Source organism: Uloborus diversus, chromosome 2 (genome assembly GCF_026930045.1).
Source record: "Uloborus diversus isolate 005 chromosome 2, Udiv.v.3.1, whole genome shotgun sequence".
Taxonomy (NCBI): Eukaryota; Metazoa; Arthropoda; class Arachnida; order Araneae; family Uloboridae; genus Uloborus; species Uloborus diversus.
In genome coordinates this window covers 88,700,321-88,719,902 of record NC_072732.1, presented here as the reverse complement: position 1 = coordinate 88,719,902, position 19,582 = coordinate 88,700,321, and the positions used below count along the sequence as shown (strand labels likewise).

The 19,582-nt window shown below is 33.9% G+C and overlaps 1 protein-coding gene across 1 annotated transcript in view; it reads left to right on the top strand.

Moving 5' to 3' along the window:
• The window catches only part of LOC129235279 (cytoplasmic dynein 2 heavy chain 1-like), a 288,399-nt gene that overhangs the window by 64,282 nt on the left and 204,535 nt on the right, over positions 1–19,582 (top strand). Inside the window, 7 exon segments of the mRNA XM_054868999.1 lie at positions 1,378–1,534; positions 3,469–3,638; positions 4,684–4,876; positions 6,240–6,467; positions 14,045–14,143; positions 16,113–16,252; positions 16,893–17,121. Coding sequence (XP_054724974.1) covers positions 1,378–1,534; positions 3,469–3,638; positions 4,684–4,876; positions 6,240–6,467; positions 14,045–14,143; positions 16,113–16,252; positions 16,893–17,121 — 1,216 coding nt within the window.

Below are 19,582 nucleotides of genomic sequence, written 5' to 3'. Positions count from 1 at the left end.
AAGAGGGATCCAGTAGATGTTGAGGTATTGCAAAATGCTATTGAAGCAGTAAGAAGTAATGATCCTGACTTTTAGAGAGGCCGAAAAAGTATTCAAAGTGAGCAGGTCAACCATTACTAGGCATTTAAGGAAGTTGAATGAAACCAATAAACTTAAATACAACGTAAGTTATGCAGTTAAGCAAGTACAAGAGGTCTGTCTCAAGGTGCACGAGCATCATGTACCATGGACCAAATTACATAAAATTTTTTAAAAATATGCAAAAATAGAAAAATATTTTTTTATAATCCAAAACATTTTTTTCCTTATGCAGAAAGGCTTGAAGTTAAGTTTTAATAACTAAAAACTATAAAAATCACACATTTTTTTTTTTTTTTTTTTTGAAAGCCAAAAAGTTTTAGAAGTGGTCCAAGGTACAATAGTCTCCCCTACACACACGCGCGCACACAAATGAAAAAAAAAAAAAAACTTGGTTGTTATAAAAGTAAACTGATATTCGGATAAATATTTGACTGTTAGCAATAGAAAAAATATACCATTGAGGAGAATGAAAAAACAAATTTATTCCGCATGGTCGAATTAAAAAGTTAACCAATTTGTTTCTTACAGAATAAAAGGTCAAAAACAATTTACTCTACTTAAAACTGAGTCTTTAAAGTATTGCACAGAAATGGTTCCTACGTTAGATTTTTTTTAATACTTTTATTTTGTTTATGCAGTTTCAAAATGTATTCAGTTAAACATTTTGTTTTTCTTTTTCGCTGTTGCGCATTGAAAAAATGTGCTTTATTAAAAAAAAAAATTAATGTTTAGAATTAGAAGTTACAAAAAGATAACTCCTTACTGTTTGAGACAGTTGATTTTGGTATCATTTTTATAATAATTAATAGTTTTTTTTACACCAAAGATTTTGTTTTGAGTCAATTGATTTAACTGGTTAAAATGTACTCTAGAAATGATTTGTACTCTGACAAAGATACAAAAAACATAGATAATTAATACTACAGTATTGATGTTGGCATTTCTAGGTATACAGAAACGGACGCTGGTTTTATGTTCCCAAAAATCCTGTTCCTCTTCTAAAATACCGCTTATTGTCTCGATCAGATAGAATTTGAATTAATATGTGTTTTGCTAAACTCTTGTCTTAGAAACATATTTTTGTTGCTCAGTCAGCTCACTTCATCACTTCATAATTCTGTAAACAAAAGCTTTTTCTTGAAACGATAAGCATTCATATCAAACTCCCATAGACCGATATGGGAGGTTTCAGTTTGTACATTTATATGGACTCAGAGTTGCAGAATGTAAATTCATCGGCGTTTTAATACTGTGTTTAAAATACATTTCAAATTCTGAATTTCTCCCTTTCATCAGAGAATTGCTCTTGGGACAGTTAATGGAGTATATGAAAACCGTTCAGAAAGACTTTATGGTCCATTCCACCAGTGCAAAAAACGACGCCACAGCTGGAATTCTTTGTAGTCCTGAACTCATCAATAATGTCACATGGATCAGACAACTGGACAGCAAGGTACGTTTTATAGACCTTAAGGTAAACACACCAGTTGTGGCCAGTGCTTAATAGTGCTTCAGTAGTGGCCACTTCAAGGTTTATTTGAAAAAAATAGAATTCCAGGTCTCCCAATGGATTCAAAGTGCATCAAACGTGCAGGAGTACGTTGTTATATATGATTGTACCTACACTATATGACCAGAAGTATTGGAACACTTTCAAAAATTAACGTTTTTACAGATTTCACGAGATATAAAAGACCAATTGCTCTGTAATTTTTCACATAAAAGGTGTACTCCAGCTATTATTTTCCATTAAAATGTAAGTGTACTATTCATTTAGGGGACCAGCAACAAACTGAGGAAACCAAAAAAAAAGGTTTTTGATCATTTTTCATTGTAAATAGCTGGGAATAAGCTATAAATTTTAAAAATAAGTTAAAAAACTATCAAGAATTTGTTTATTTTATTTTCGTGAAAGCATCTCATATACCCACGGAGATATAAGCAGTTCTTCCAAAAATGCAAATTTATTATTATTATTATTTTTTTTTTTTGAAGGTTTTCGGCTCATATCACACAGATTTTTCCGTCAAACGTTACTACTCTTTCAGAATATTTGACAGCATATTAGAGAAACATAATAACAAAATTTGAAGTTAAAATATTGAAAATTTAAGGAAATATGAACGTTTAAAGCAATTAATATTTCATCGTGCATGCGCGAAAGCTATCAATTTATAACTTTCATGATCTAAAGCTCAGATATATCTTACAACTCATAAAATAATTCCACCTCAATATCTTTAAAAAGTTATCAGCGATCTAATGAGCCGAACTTCTATAATACTTGGATAGGCGACGAATGGTGAGGGGTAGTTCGTAAACTGGCAGCACTTTCCTGTTATTATTGCAGAGTGATTCACGATAAAAGCAGATTATTTGTGAACGATACCTCACGATTCGTCGCCTTGCCAAGAATTATTAAAATTTGGCTCATTAGATCGCTGATAACTTTTTACATTTTAAAGATATCAAGATGGAATTTTTTTATGAGTTGTAGAATATATCTGGGCTTCCGATTATGAAAGTTATAAATTGCTATCTTTCGCGCATGCGCAGTGAAAAATTTATTGCTTTAAACTTTCATATTTCACTAAATTTTCAATATTTTTACTTCGAATTTTATTATTACGTTTCTCTAATATGCGGTCATATATTCTGAAAGTTTAGTAACGTTTAACGGAAAACTCTGTGTGATATGAACCGAATACCTTCAAAAAAAAAAAAAAAAAAAAAAATTGCATTTTTGAAAGAAATGCTTATACCCACGGAGTATAAGAGATACTTTCACGAAAATATAAAAATAAATTCTAGATAGGTTTTTAACTTATATCTGAAATTTATAGCTTATTCCCAGCTATTTACAATGAAAAATGATCAAAAACCTTTTTTTGTTTCCTCAATTTGTTGCTGATCTCCTAAATAAATATTACACTTAACTTTTGTTGGAAAATGGTAACTGGAGTATACCTTTTATGTGAAAAAAATTACAGAGCAATTGGTCTTTTATTTCACAAGAAATCCGTAAAAATGTGAATTTTTGAAAGTGTCCCAGAATTTTTGGTCATATAGTGTATATGTGTACCAAAATATCAAGTTACGTTTACCTGATAGATTTAATTAACTACTATGATAAAAAAATAATTAATGTTATCCCTAATTAAGATTTATTTAACGGGTTTGATTTCTTATTTCATGTTTAGGTTCAGCGAATTTCAATTACGCATGAAATATCTTTTAACTAAACTAAAGCCACCTTATGTTTTTCTCAAGTCTAAATTTGTGTATGAGTTTTTATTGAAAAACAACTGTGTTGTTTCTTCGAAAATCCTTAAAATGTCTTATTTGAGATTTAAATAAAGATGAAATACTGTGTTTGAATTTCTTAAGATTCGAGAAGTGTCTACTTTGAGCAAATCCATGCTGAGTGACATTGATGGTTATCAGAATCTTGCAAGAGACATCAAAGCGGTACTAAATGATTTCCAGACCTACAACAAAGAAAAGTTCGATACATGGTCGCAAGAAGTTATGGATGGTTTGCGCAACAGAAGTTTGGGGTAAGAATGTCGCATCTATTTTTGAATGTAAAATGTTTTAAAACGATATAATTACGTGCGCATCTCTAGTTCCCCCTTTTTTGCACTATCTTCTTTTTGCATGTACATAACACCAAAGATAAGAAAATGATTTGTATATTTATTTATCTAATTAATATATTATATAATTAAAAACTGAGCGTATGTATCTATGTATGCATTTATGCGTCTATGTATGTTTCTATGTATTCATTTATGTCCGAATTACTTCTCCCGAACGCCAGTGAACTGACCATCGAACCAGGTATCGATCTTTCGTAATTTTCCCGTCTTTATGTTTGACTATTTAATATGATCCTCCAACAATAATTAGCGGAGATATCAATTAAAAATATTAATTATATGACATTTAGATTTCGACATAAAATCTCTATTTTTCGAAGGCTTTCCTCCATTCAAATTATTATTCAGTGCTTCATCTCAACTTTCCTCAACAATTCTTTTATTAAAATTTGTAGCGTGATGAAAATCACTGAGAAGAAAGATGTGTTGCCATTTTTTCTCGAATATGAAGAAATAAAATTCCAGTTTCTGTTTTGAGGCTTTTGAGGTAGACCGTGCAAAGCCGGGCGACGCAGCTAGTTATTATATATTTGTCGTCGTACCGAACATATCATGGTATAATTTAAATTGTCTTCTTTTTATGTGGTAGTAGTTTTAATAGTATATTAACTACTGCTATTTTTTAACGTACTGCTGTTCAAAGGACATCTATTGTAAAAAGAAATCAATTTTCGAAAATTTACCGATTTGAATTTTAAATATTACCTAATGTGCGTCTCGAAAAGCTCTAAATAGAAGACTTTTGGGGCTAAGACTGCTCTGAATCAACATTAAAATTTGAATTTAGATCGTGGATCAGTCACGATAAGTTTCCTTTGTAGCACGAATAATGAAACTGCGGAATTCCTTATATAACTTGCCTCAGTATTTGTGAAATGAATAATTAATTGGGTTTTCTCCTAATTGTGTTGGTTGTTTTTTTTTTTTTTTTTACTTTTTACAGGCTGGACACTGGTCGCCCTGTGATATTTTTGAATGAACGAGGTCAACCGGAAGTAAGCTATAGTCCGCGTTTGGTTACTCTGATGCGAGAAGTTCGCCAACTGCGAGTTCTTGGTTACCCCATTCCAGGAAAAATCTTGGAACTGGAAGAAAAAGCAAAAAGACACTACACACAGGCTAAAACGCTACAACAAGCAAGTCACTTTTCATTTTATTTTCTGAAATTGTATTTTCATGATTTTCAAATATTTGAAAACTGAATTTAATTTCAAAAGCGGCATCAAAGAATTTGGATGCAATTTATAATTAAAAAGTCGTTTACTACAGAGTTTCTTTCTTTTCTTTAATATTTTGCCAATTTTTAGGAGGTTGTCAGACAACTAAATCAAAGCGAGTTGTTTTAAAATAGTTTTCTTAGCTCGAAAATAAAACACAAAGGTGATTACCGAGAGAACTTTTTGGTGAGGGAAACAACATTCTCTTACTTTTGAATCATTCTGACTACTGTTTTCTGGTAAAGGTTCACATACGTACATTTAATCTTACGAAGAAAAAAAAAATCTTTTATGAACATTTAAAAAAAAAATCTTAATGCGTACAAAATAAATAAATAAATAAATAAATTATTTAATGTCACTGTTTGGCTTGTTGGTTCATCTGCGTTCGAATTAGAGAGCAAAATTCAAAAAATTGTTTTATAGATTCTTTTGTTCTATGATTTCTACATCGATTGTATTGAAGAGTGCTGCCCTCTCCCCTCGTAAAGGAGGAGAGGGGGCACTGTGCCCCAACGGTATGAAAACATCGCCAAATTCATTAGTTTTACCATCAAGCCTTCACGTAAATTTTTTTTGGTTATGTGATAAATTGTAGCAGAAAGTATTACTGCCAAAAATTGTATTATTGCAGAAAATTGTAGCCAACTTTTATGTGCTATTTTTCTATTTTTTTTTTTTACTACCCAATACCGTCTGTGAGATTGATGCGGTTTTTTTCTTAATACATAACTTTGTTTGCTCACATTGAATCATCAGGAAAACATTCGAAACTCCTGTATAAGTAAAATAATTAAAATTCAATAATCCTTCAATAGTTAAAATTTCATACGAACTGCGAACATGCATTTCTCCCCTTAATGCATGAAAATAAATGTCTTCACATTAAGTGACAGTCCTTGTAATGTTTTGTTAGTTTAAATCGTATAGAGTCTTTTTTTCTTCTCACCAAAGCGCTGCACATGAACCCGAATGGAAATTCCTTAAAGATGACTTATTTTCTTCAGAAATAAGAAGGTTATAAAATATTCATTTGATCAAATTTTAGCAGATTATATCAACTACATTTCTATGATCAGTCAGAACTTTGTTTGAAATTTATGTCAGTTCTATTTAAATTTACCTTTCATTTGTGCTACTGTATTTGATTGAGTTCAAACAGAAGTAGAACCAATGTAGTGAATGATTTTTCTTCTTTTTTTGTCCCAGAAACAAATATCCCTTCAACTTAGAAATTAGGGTTAAGTGTCTAGATATTTTGATGTTTTGTGTGTTTCTGTAGGTAGTAAACTTCTACAAGACAATTGCTGATCACATGATTCTGAGCCAGCAGCCACTCATGTTGGAGGCAGCACGCGCCTTCACCAGGGTGGTGGACGAAAAAAATGCTGTCACGTGGGATGACGCACCTGGATTGGACGCTCACATCCGGAAACTGCAACAAGCTGTCGAAAGGCTATCCCGAGAAAACAGGATGTTGCGCAAACAACATTTCGTAGTCAACGAAATGGTGGGTACCAATACCATTGAGGATAATAATTAGGTGTTCTTAAATTGTCGTATAACTTCAACACTGGTCCCACATACATGTATAGACTTACTTAGTTGACTAAATAGAAACAATAGAAACATGGCCAAGAACTAGCAACATTTTTATTTCACGACTTTAATAAGGCTGCTTCTTTCACATGCCCTTCCTTTTTGTGGAGTTATTGGCGTATTTACGATCTGGTTAACAAATATTATGTTTCGTCTGAGAGTGCATATTTTTAGTGGCAGCGACCAATCATAACAACATAGGCCCAGGGCAAACATTTCAGTTGGAATCCCTTTCATGCTCATTCCTTTGATAATCAGAAAAAAAAAAAAAAAAACGGAAGTATAAATCTGATAAATTGTACATCCTGTAAAAAAAACTGGCATTACATAATTTATCAGATAATAATACGATAAAATTAAGATGCATATATGTGGGACACAACAGAGGACATTTTCCTGTTAAAAAATGACTCCTGGGAGTCCCGTCATGAATACCCAACGCATGTGACTGAAGCATGACACAAACGTACCGATAGATTATCATAGTGCTGTGAATCAATGTTAGGGGTGACCACTGACCATGTTTCGTACACGATAGCATTCCGTAACGTCACTCCAGCTGTGGATGCGATGTGCCGCTGAAAAGCAAAAGATTTATTAGGGCATTCACACTGTTGCCTCCACTTGAAGTAGTGTCGAGATCGGTAGGATTTGACTGCAGCCGAATAGATTTAGATCGTCTTTAGCAATGAATCCAGATCGTATTTGGGCAATGATGACATTTTCATACCCTTAAGGAGAACGCATTGCGAACTTCCTCATAGTGCCTCTTTGTTTCAGCGGCACACCGCGCCTACAACTGAGGTAATGTTATGGGGTGCTATCCTTTACGAAACATGGTCACCCCTAATATTGATCCACAGCCCCATGACAGCATAACGATTCGTTTATGCTTCAATCACATTGGCTCACCAAGGCCCCATCCCAGGAGCCATTTTTCAGCAGGACAATGCTCGGTCACCCACTAGTCCAGTAAATTAAGGATTTTTTACACAACAAATTTATAATTAAGAAATATTTTCAGAATTAGATCCTTATAGCATGTAGAGTTAATCCTAAAATCTGTACCTCAGAGCCAGACAGACGTAAGTCCAAAAATTGCGATTTTCCGTTTATTACTGCATTGTATGTATAATATTATTCCGCATAGAGCTATAAAAGTGAAATTTAAAAAAATAAATTCTGAGCCAAGTTATAAGAACGTAAGTCCCAACTTCTGTTTGAGCCAGAAAAACGTAAGTCCACTTAACACCAACTGTCTCTGAATTATTACTTAATGCATGTTGAGAAAAAATATCGTTGTTATTAGAGGAATAATATTGGTTAAAGAAATATAAATTAAACAGATTTATTGTGAAATGATTTGTGATGGGAATGAAAAAAATTTAAAAGCAAAATAAAGGAAAAGGAGGAAAAGAGTAAAAAATGGACTGTTTCTATTGACAACGTAAAAGAGACGGTACGAAGGGAAACAAAACCAGAAGCTACACATTTGTTTTAAATTTCAACAACACAGTAGTTTGCAAAATTTTTTTAATACACTCTCTATCTCTGAAACCTTTATGAGAATCGCTTTAGAAAAAGCCAGTGACTCTACGTTGGTGATACTAGACCAGAGGGGTAGGCGTATTCCTGTAAATAAACTAACAAGTAATAGCTTAGATATAATCCAAAAAAAAAAACATTTTGAAGTTTCCAGTGAATGAAAGCCACTACAGCAAGGAAAGATCGAAACATAAATACTTGGACAATCGTCTAAACATTTCTGAAGTGTACTAACTATACGTCGATGAGAGCGTGAAAGAAAAAAATAAAGCAGAGAAAAAGTGGGTATATTCAAAAGACTTCAATTTATCCTTCCACTTGCCAGACAAGGACACTTGTAATATTTGTGACAAATTAGATTGTGAATTAAAAAAAATGGAAGAACAGTTAAAAAACGCAGATAAATTTAAGTTAAAAAAGTAAAACACTTGGAAGCAGCTTCATTGAGATATAAGTTAAAAAGAGAACATAAACTAAAAGGCTGTGCAATTAAAGATAAGACAGTCGTTTATGTCTTTACCCAAAAATGTCTTCCTACTACAGATTTGAAGAGCTCTCAAAGTTTTTACTCAAGAAAACTCTGGACATTAAATCATACTATTCTTGACACAACCATCCACAAAACTTGGTGTATGATTTGATATGACGTAACAGCTGGATGAGGAAATGAAATTGCATCATGCTTATATTCACGTGTACAAATGACTTCAAAATTCTGAAAATCCTACTGGAAACTTAAGGGTATGGACTGATAATTGCAATGGCCAAAATAGGAATATATTAATATGGTTTTCGTTTACCTATGGATGTTAGACAACATTTCAACTTTAAAGAAATAAACCACAAGTTTCTGCTTGCTGGACACACTCACATTGAAGTTGATGGGAAACATAATATTATAGAGCAATCTAAAAGCAATTAAAAAAGCACACTATCTTCACTGCAAATGACTGGGCTAATTTTATTAGTTCATGTTCAAGAAAAAAAAAAAACCCGTTTGTTGAAGAAGGATGGGCCTTGAAGACTTTTTAGAGGTTATTTATTTGAGGAGCAAAGAAGCTCCTTTTGTTTCAAGAAAGACAAACACTAATGATAAGCCATTCTTGATATTGAATGCAGTTTGGTTGCAGCTTCAAAAAGGAGATAGCAAATTGTATTGTAAGACCAGCTTTGCAGCTGAAGCCTTTCTAACAATTGAATTAAAAAGAAATGAACGAGAAGAAAGAGTTGTTATTCCAAAGGCAATTCCAAAATTAAGAATAACCACTAAAAAAGATAAGTAATGAAAAGTACAGAGACCTTATGAATTTAAACGCATTGGATTCCTATTGTAAAGTATATACCTGACTTTGAAAATCTTCCAGAAGGAACGAAGGAGGAAACGAAGGAAACTTTCCTGAAGATGGTTCAACCGCTCCGGACTAATGTTTTGAGATCATCTGCAATTTATAGATGATCACAGTTTCTGTACAACATTTTAAAATTAAATACGTTCTGCTTATATGTTCTAATTCTGACTGTTGATTACTTTTTTTTGCTAAGTATCGTTAAATTTCTACTATGAACTTTTGCAGTTTACTTGTAAAACCGTTTAAACATTTTTAAAACAGCGTTTGGTGTAAAACAACAGTAACACAAGTCCAGTTCTGATATAATGAGTCATTCAATCTTTCATTACATAATTAATTCTTAAATTGTACGAAAATGAACCAACAAGGAGTACAGCATACATTTTTTTTTAAAGTTAACAATTATGTTTTGCCTATGTAAATGAAATCCTTCCTTTCAGTTTTAGCCAAGGACGCAGAGTTGGAATTTAATTGATTTTGAGGTAAAGAAGTCGGATTTGGCGCCGGGATATGACGTTTTAAAATACAGGAGTCAAAATTGGAGTTGGTCATTTTTCCTTTGAGTACGAAACTCTGCTTGTGCTATGGAGTCATTCGGAGTCGGAGTCGAAATAATTTAGAAAGGGAGTCTGAGTCAAAGGCTCTAGAATTTCCGGAGTTAGATTTGATCAATTTCAATCCAAACCCACAACCCTGGTTTTTACACTCTCTTACAAAGTAGATTGATGTGACTTACGTTAGTATGGCCCTCTGGCACGGAACTGTTTTTGATTAAAACCACAACAACGTAAGTCCAGTTCTGATACAAGGAATCATTTATTCTTTAATTATGTAAATGATTGAAAAGTGGTGCAAAAATTAACCAACAAGGGATGAAGAAGACATATTTTTAAAATATTAACAGTCATATTTTGTAGTGTAATTCATATAATAGCTTTGCAACTAGGAAACAAAATCATTATTTTCTGTGTTTTCGCTCTACTGCAAAATTATCATAATGTGACTTACGTTCCTCTGACTCTGAGGTACAGAAATGTCCCTTAAAATCCCATGTGAGCTTTCATCCAAAATGGCGGATCAAAGATGACCGCCTATTACTTTTTGTTTTCCTTATAACTCGGTCAAAAATAAAAAAAAATTCAATTCTAAAAACACCTGTATGCTCTAAAATTAATACTGTTTCGAAATATATTCTAAAATAACCAATGAAAAAGTTCAAACAATTGTTTTGACATCAAAAGCTAAAATTTCTAATTTCTACGTACTATGCAGCAGAACGAAAAAGCTACTAAAATAAAGAATTTTTTATGGCATTCTTTTTAAAATACGAACTGCAAAATGATTGATATATTTCATTTATTGAATAATCAAGTATCTTTTATTGCATTTCTGAAAGAAATCTTGCTATTTCTAGCTTTGGAATCAGAATATAATAAGAGAAAAAAAGTGGCCTTATAATGAATTTTCAAAAAAATTGCAGAATATCATTTATTTAGTACTTTGAAAACTGACATATAATATCTTTTTGAAAAGCATGTGAAATATATAAAGAAGATAATAATGTCAGTAAAAATCTAGAGAAAAAAAAGCATCAACATTCAATATCATCATCCTCATCTTCGAAACTGTGCACAGAAGTTGAATTTTTACATGTTTCACCTAAACAGTAAAACAATGCATGCAAAACTTGGAACATTAAAGGTCTGCGTTTTCATTGGCATCTAGATCACAGTCTCACATAATTACTGTTTATTTGTAGTCACAAAACATTAAATACGGAATTTCTTTGAAAACTTCGGGAAGTGACAAAAGCGTTGTAAACAGTCCACCTCCTTTCATAACACATCCCCACTTAATTGGATTCATGTTTTTCCTAAACCACTGTTGTACTATTGGATAAACACAAAATGGATGCTGTAAAGCAACTGCACTTGTGGGTGGAAGAGTTGCCAAGCTTTAAATTTTGAAGGAGTTTTGGTTACTTAATTATTATAGCGGTTGTATCGAAAGATGTCTAGAAAATTAAGAGTTACTCTCTCCAAAAAGATGTTTCAGCAAAACTTCCACAATCTGGGTGACCTTTTCTGGACGGATCAAGCTGAAAATTGCTGAGCTGTGAGATCGGAGAAAGCAGTTTGAGATTTTCCTTTATCAACTAGAAAGCTCAAGATTTACCCTTTCTGAATATAGCTGACGTGGAGTCGGAGTCACATCCTGTGGCTGCGTGCAGCAAAAGAAGAGGATCCTTCAAAGGACCCAAGGCTTCTTGTACTTTCAATATATTGAAACATTTTTCTTTGTATTAAATTGGTTTGGGGGTAAAAAATGCAATGATGTTCCAGACATACCTCTTTCACTTAGAATCGAGAGCAGATCTGTATCAGTACCTATTACTGCGACTGGTCTGGAGCTGTTCTGGCATGTTTTTATTGCAATTGAGGAGGAAACTAATACATTGGCTTCCCTATCCACTTGTACAACAGTCATTCCTCCTAATCGGAAGTATTCCATCATAATTTGAATTAATCTTGATTTGTTCTCAGAATTCCGCAAAATGTTAGGCTATAAAGTCGTTCCCGCTACATTATCTTCAAAAAGCATTAGTCTCAGACGTTTTCGACATCACTTTTCTTTGTTTCTTCCCAATGTTAGTTGATAATGCATACGCGTATCCATTAAAAACCACTGCTTCACATAAAAAGAATTTTTTTCTGAAGACATGTAAAGTATTTGAGCAATAAGAAATCCTTCATCTTTAATGGATAAAGAGATTGGTGCTGGGTGGCTTAAGAAAAGGCTCTACTAATTCAATGATAGCTGCCACGCTTGTGTGTGTTATTTCGCAGAGAAACCCAACCAAAAAGCGAGGGTAGTTCAGGGGCTAATTCATATTTGAGATACCTCGTAAATTATCGTTTGATTTGAAAACAGCAGCATCCTGGTCAAAAACTATGGAAGACTGAACATAACGCTCATTTCTTAATAATAACCCTTTTTTTCTTCTGAAGTTTAACTTCCCCAAAAGAACTTCCTAAAGTTGAAGGCAGTGATCTTTCACCGACATTATTTCCATTGTCACATAATTATATGGGAACATAGTTTTAAAAAAATCATTCTTGAGTAACTATTTGCAACCTAAAATGTACGAAAAATACCATTTTGAGATAACAATGATTTTTTTATTAAAAGAAAAAAAGTTTTGAACGATTTTTGACGAATTTCTATCGTTAGAGTGAGTGTTTTTTATTTTCAACTCATTTACTATTACAAAAGGAATTTGGAACTATTTTACGATTTATGGTAGTTTCAAACAGCTAAACAGATCAGCATTAAATTTTCACACCGAAAACTTTGCATTTCAGACAAAAAACACAATTTGCAGATCATATATGTATATATTTTTTAGGGGGGAAATGTCGGTAAAACACAAGCACCAATTTAAACATACATAACATTTTTTTAAACTGAAAAACAACAACTATTGACCAATGTATAAGGGAAAATATTTTTTAAAAAGTCCCCCCCCCCAAATGTAAAAAAATATTTATTTTAGTAGCTTATGTGTTCTGTTGCATGTTACATAGAACACAGAAATTTCAGTTTTTGGTGTAAAAACAAATGTTAGAAATTTTTTATTGGTTATTTTAAGTTATGCATCGAAACAATACTACTTCTAGAGCCTGCGGTTTTTTCCAGAACTGAAAAAGTTTCATTTTTGACTGAGTTATGAGGAAAACAAAAAGTACTAAACGGCCATCTTTGATCCGCCATTTTGGATAGAAGCTCACGTGGGAACGTAAAGGACTTTTCAGGATTTGTTCTACACATGTTCAGGAACTAATCCTGAAAAATTCAGTTAATTATAAATTTGTGGCGCATCGACCCTATTTTTGGCCTAAATTTACTGTGCTACACAGCAGGATGTCAGAGGACTTCCTTTTGCGCGTTATCACTTTCTCTGGAATGCGATATGCCCTGATTTTTCACAAATCGAGCATACCTGAAAGCATTTAAGACGCTAAATTAAACAGCTTCTGTGTTTGATCGAATGAGTGGCGCGATTGCATTAAATGGGGTACGAGGTGACGTAAAATATCGTACGAGACTGTCATGCATCAGTGATCGACTGTATCGCCTCGTACAATCACGCTAAAAGTAACTCAACAGGATACTAAAACTTCCATTCCTTCGGGATTTTTCTAGTAATAATTTACCATTTTGCTTTCATTTTGTAATCACTTTCTTACACCAATGTTGCTCTCTCGTACATAAAATTTCGTTTCATTCTGACAACTCTTTCTTGGCGTATCGATTTTTTTTTGTTTTAGAGTGTGTGACAAAGAAGTGGAGTGTGTTTCGTGTATTCAGAGACTCCAACTGCTTCGGTTTCTGCTTAGTTTCTCCGTAGGACTATAATGATAATAGTCTATGAAAAATTCCAATTTTGAGATATGATATACGGAAACAGTAATTTTCCCCGCTTTTGCAGAAACGGGAATCGCAGAATTGATAACCTGTACTTGTTTAAATATTTGCATACATTCATGTAAGCTACTATTTCATAAAACCAAACACTAATACAGTTCAGTTTTAGGTGCTGAAACTAATGAACACTGATTTGCTAAGGCAGCAACAGCAGTGGAAAGATGTGCTGGTTGACATTCGTAGCATTTTTGTTAAACTACAAGAACAGGTTTGTAAATGCTTTTCATTATTACTCATAACCTCTACTTTCCTCGGACTGAACCGTTACCGTTGAAGTACAAACAGTGTATGTGTGTTTCGACGGTAACGATTGAACTAATGAAAAAGATATGACTTTGATATTAAAAGTATAATTTCAAGTATAATTTCGGAGCAGAACTGCTCTATTTTTACAATCTTTTTGCGTTTACCTTGACTTTTTTTGAAAACCTAGAATTTATACGGTACAAAATAATACATATTTTATTACTGTACTAGTTGTACCCGCACGGCTTTGCCCGTAATAGAAAAATTAAAAGGTCTTTTGGTTCGCCTGTATATTTACAAATAATGTATGGTGAATTTTCTCGCCAGTTGGCTTGTACAAATGTTACGGTTCCACGTTATGATAATTTCGTATCTCGCCAATTGGCTTGTGTCCATGTTACGGTTCCACGTTATGATAATTTCGTAATTTACTCGTTCATCTTATGATAATTTTGTTCTTAAAATTGGAATAGAAAAAGAACCACATCGAATTTTCGAAAAATCGCTTCGAGGTGCACACCCCCATGCTACAAACTAACTTTGTGCCAAATTTCATGAAAATCGGCCAAACGGTCTAGGCGCTATGTGCGTCACAGAGATCCTGACAGACAGAGATTCGGACAGAGATCCTGACAGACAGAGAGACTTTCAGCTTTATTATTAGTAAAAGATAATTTCAAATCTTTGCATCATTTTCACGCTTTAAAATTCGCGATAGACCTTGCTTTGATAGTTATAAATGTTGCTGAAGAAAAGGCTGCTAAGAAATAAAAAAATGTTAAAGGGATTAATTATTTGAAATATTCGAAACTGGTAACGAGAAAACATCAGCAGCTTTCAGCAATATTTTTTAAATAATATTAATAAGTAAAACAAATACTGTAGGAGCACTTATTTTCGCAATGATTTAACTTTTGAGAGACCGTCATTCTTGCGAAAATTTAAGCCTCGCGAAATATATTCTTTTTAACTTTCGGTTCTGTTCTATTCATATGAAATTCGCGAAATTTTCAGCTCGAAAAATCACAGATATCTTCATTTTCTCAAATTACGACTCGCGAAAATAAGTGCTTTTACAGCAGTTGCGTATGTAACTTAGATATTTCTCTTTTCTTCGTTTCAACGTAACGTAATAATCCTCATATATATAATAGCCAATGATCGAGTAACCCGCGAGTTTCAAGAATGAAACTCGCTCCACGGCATGATAATTACATGATATGAGGTAGTGAGAAGCAAAGGGATGCAAGTGGCAAAATTAAAAATTTGGAGATAACCAGTACAAATGGTAGATGAACCTCCCCTTTGTCTTGGGGCAAGAGATTGTACTAGTAGCCCTGGTAGGTGCTGCTGTACAGCATGATTTAGAAAAACATTTCAATGAAAGACTGCCTAGGATCTGATCTTTAAACGCGTTTTAATCGAAACTTAAAATAGTCCACTTGCATTCCTTTGCTTCTCACTGCCTCATATGTTTGGATAATGTTTTAACATGCGGGGAAAGGCTTTATTGTGACAAGGCTGAACTTGTTTCGGTAACTTAGCTGTTTTACTGGTAAGACTGTGCCAATTCAGGGGAATGAAGAAACGAAGAAATGGTCAACAATGAACGCTACATACTGGAGTTTAGGGTTAATCCACTGGAGTTAGTGTTACAATTTCAACTATCAAAATATCACCAAACAGGCAATGGCTTCGTTCGAATGTAAAACAGTAATTTTCACCCATAATACTTTGACGGGCAATTTTCTAGTTAATAATAATGCCATGGGAAAGCTTTAAACATTGGAACAAAATGTATTGCTATACATCGTGTTTGAATCTCCTGAAGGTATAATTAAATAATTTGCTCATCCTAGTACTGTACGAATCTAATGATTTTTATCCATAGTTACTTGTTTTTAACTGAACCTGAATGCTGCTTTCTATAGGGCTTTTCTTCGGAACATATGAGGCCATGGAGGGCCCACTGGGATCGCCAATTGTACAAAGCATTAGAATACCAGTACCAACTGGGACTAGAGGTACTTAATGAGCACCTACCCGAGATGAAAATAGACTTAGTGTACCGGTAGGTATAAAGAATTATCTATACAATAATAAAATCTCTCTTTCATCAAATGAACTTGTTCCAAAGCTTATTTTTAAACGATTGAGATTCCTTTCATTCTGATTAGTTCTCACAGATCGTTAAACGCGCTTAATGGGGCTTAGTTTTACTTTCAAAAAAAAAAAAAAAAACTCCTAATTTATAAGTGCTTCTTTTGGCGGCGAAATGCTTAAATGTGCTTCTTTTTTGCTATGAAATGCCAATAGGTTGCTACTAATGAAAAATTTTCAACTCTACTCTTAATATCTGGAATAGCACTCTGCAGGACTCCATCATTTGGAGCCTTGTTCATTTCTCCCTTGAACAATTACTGCGTATACTCAAGCATAAGTTAAACAATTTATGTAACAAAAAGGTGAGTTTCAAATTTTGAGAGGGAAGGAGGGTTGACTTATATTAGAGGTAAAATTTTTTCTCAGGGGTGGTGAGGTGACGAATTCGGATATTTTCCGATTTTAATTCAGTCTTTTTAAATAAACACTAAATAAAAAAATACTGACTCATTCTGATATTATTTTAGTGTTTGATTGTTAATTTAAGATATAATTAATGCAAAAACCTGATTGCACGAAACGTTCGTAAAACGCCTCATTGATTTTAGGAATGGCAGTCTTCAGTTTCGTCCTCCTATCGAAGAAGTTCGTGCTAAGTACTACAACCAGATGAAAAAGTTCATCTCTATCCCCATGCTCTTCCGGGGAGTGAATGATGTGCAAGAAAACTTAATTTTCCCCATTGTTATGGACAGGAACGCCCACAGCTTCCTTGAACTCTATAAGAAGACAGAAACCCTTTTCGCGAATCTGGAGAGAGCAAAACTAAGATTTCGGGTGAGCAAAATTGTAACTTTCTAATTTCAGTTTTGTATATGTTTTGCATTAAAACTAGAAAATGTATTTTATTCAAGCTGAATTTTTTTGAATAATTGTTGAAGATGGTTATACGAGGCTTCTGGGAAGGATTTTTTTAAAAATTGAACATTATTACTTTCATTCTCATTTATTTCTGTTGCTCAAAATATTATTTAATCTATTTAACCAAACAGTTTCTATGACTTAGTAGTTTTTAATAGTGTAATTTATGTCTCTTGCTCTTTAATAATTAATACTTCGTATTGATGTAACTGATTTTGAAACGAAGAAAAATGGAGGACGAGGGGAACATAATATATTTCTCATTACCTTTATTTTAACATCCATTTTGCTTGTTTTTTTTTTTTTTTTTTTTTTCTCAAGACCATTTAAAACCTCTTCTGAGATGCATCAATGTCTTCATGAATGTGCATAAGAGCTCGGTCATTTAATCGTTCTTCCGAAATCGTTACATAAAGTTTCTAAATCCGAGAGAAGAATGCCGTTAGTCTTAAGGAGAAAAACATTTATTTTACTAAATAACTATTTAAAACTCTAGCAAAGTAAATGTAAGCCAAAACCAAAATGAAAGTCTGTATAGTTACTTTGTTAAATAAAGGCTAATAACGGTTTCAGTCTCTCGATGAGTCTTGGAAAGAACCTCAGAAAATCCGATGCGGTAGGCGTCCTCTCCTTATATTAAGTTTCTCTAAAAGGATTTGTGCGGCGCTGGAATTGCTGGGTGACCACGATCTTTTTTTTTTTTTTTCGTTTTATTGAGACCAATTTAGCCCTCTTATTATACCACTAGGGGGCTATCGCCCCCTGCTCGCTATCGCTCGCCAACCCCCGGAACTGCTTACGCAGTTCCCTGTGGATCGCTTCGCGATCCATGCTCGCTTCGCTCGCTCGCTGTATGCCAATACATTAGCCTAGCTAAAATTTTCCGTAAAAATTAAAGTTGGTAATTGCATTTAGGTCACCATCCATTTAACCAATATGAAAATTACGTTCATAATGTTAATTTGTCTGCTTTAGCCAGATTTTCGACAGTTTAACTTTGCTGTATGTAAGATGACTGCCTTGGCAATGTGCACAACTTTACCATTATAGATACAAAAGTGTCTGTCATTGCTTTGGAGAGATTGCACTTCTACCTGTTGGTCCGCGGAAGGTATTTTATTTCCCTTCTACCACCCATTGGAAAACCAATGAAGGCATTCCCCTATCCGCCACCTGGGGACGCGCCCTCTAGGGGTTACAGGCTCCCCCGAGGGATGTATTTACATTATTTACACTCTTATATATATTTACATATTAACACTCTTATATATTCTAATCTGAGAAAACTTCCTCATATACACAATTAAAAATGTCCCGTTTGGGAGCCACAACTGACACTGCTTCAAAAGATCTTGTTCTTGATAATGCCACATAGAGCTGGCCATGACTAAAAACAGGCTCAGAGAGCACCAAACATATTTTCTCAAACGTTTGTCCTTCTTGTTGTTATTCTGAATCCTTGCCACGTCACGAACAAAAAATGGTTTAACTAAAAACGCGAAAACTCGCCAAGGCTACTTTGCTTGCACAATACTAAAACTACTATAACCCTAAACAAATTTGGCGAAACCTTTCAGCTGAGAATAAAAGGAATAAAGTAAATTCTTTCTCGGTTATTCATTTTGAACTGAACTGTCGTACTGAAGCAGAGAATAGACGACGCTCAAAGCGCCTACGCGTTCAAAACAACATTGCCGATGAACATGATTGTGGAGCAATGTGTGAAGAATGCGAATTTTGTGGTGCTCTTTATTGGCAGAAAGAGCGTAATACTGCAAATAAATATACTAAATGTTGCCATGACGGAAAGGTGCGGTTACCGGCATTGTGTGACGCACCTGATCTGTTGAAGGAACTGCTGACTGAAAATTCCCCAGCCGCTAAAAATTATCGGCAGCGAATCAGAGAATACAACTCTGGAAATGGCTCGTCTTAAATTGGATTCAAGAACGGTTTCCTGCCTTCTTTGAGCTTTTCTTTGCTGATTAAGGTTGAAATGGGCCACAGCCCGACTCAAACTCATCTCAAAAAAAAAAAAAAGTTCGTTGAGTATTCTGTGATTCAAGATTTCAAAACAACGTAGAAGTTTGTTTACATGATTTATCGGCGAAGTGTTGCCAACAGAGGTTTAGAAATTCACCCCTTCATTTGCCGGCACGTAAGAGAATCTATATATATAATTCTCTTACGTGCCGGCAAATGAAGGGGTGAATTTCTAAACCTCTGTTGGCAACACTTCGCCGATAAATCATGTAAACAAACTTCTACGTTGTTTTGAAATCTTGAATCACAGAATACTCAACGAACTTTTTTTTTTTTTGAGATGAGTTTGAGTCGGGCTGTGGCCCATTTCAACCTTAATCAGCAAAGAAAAGCT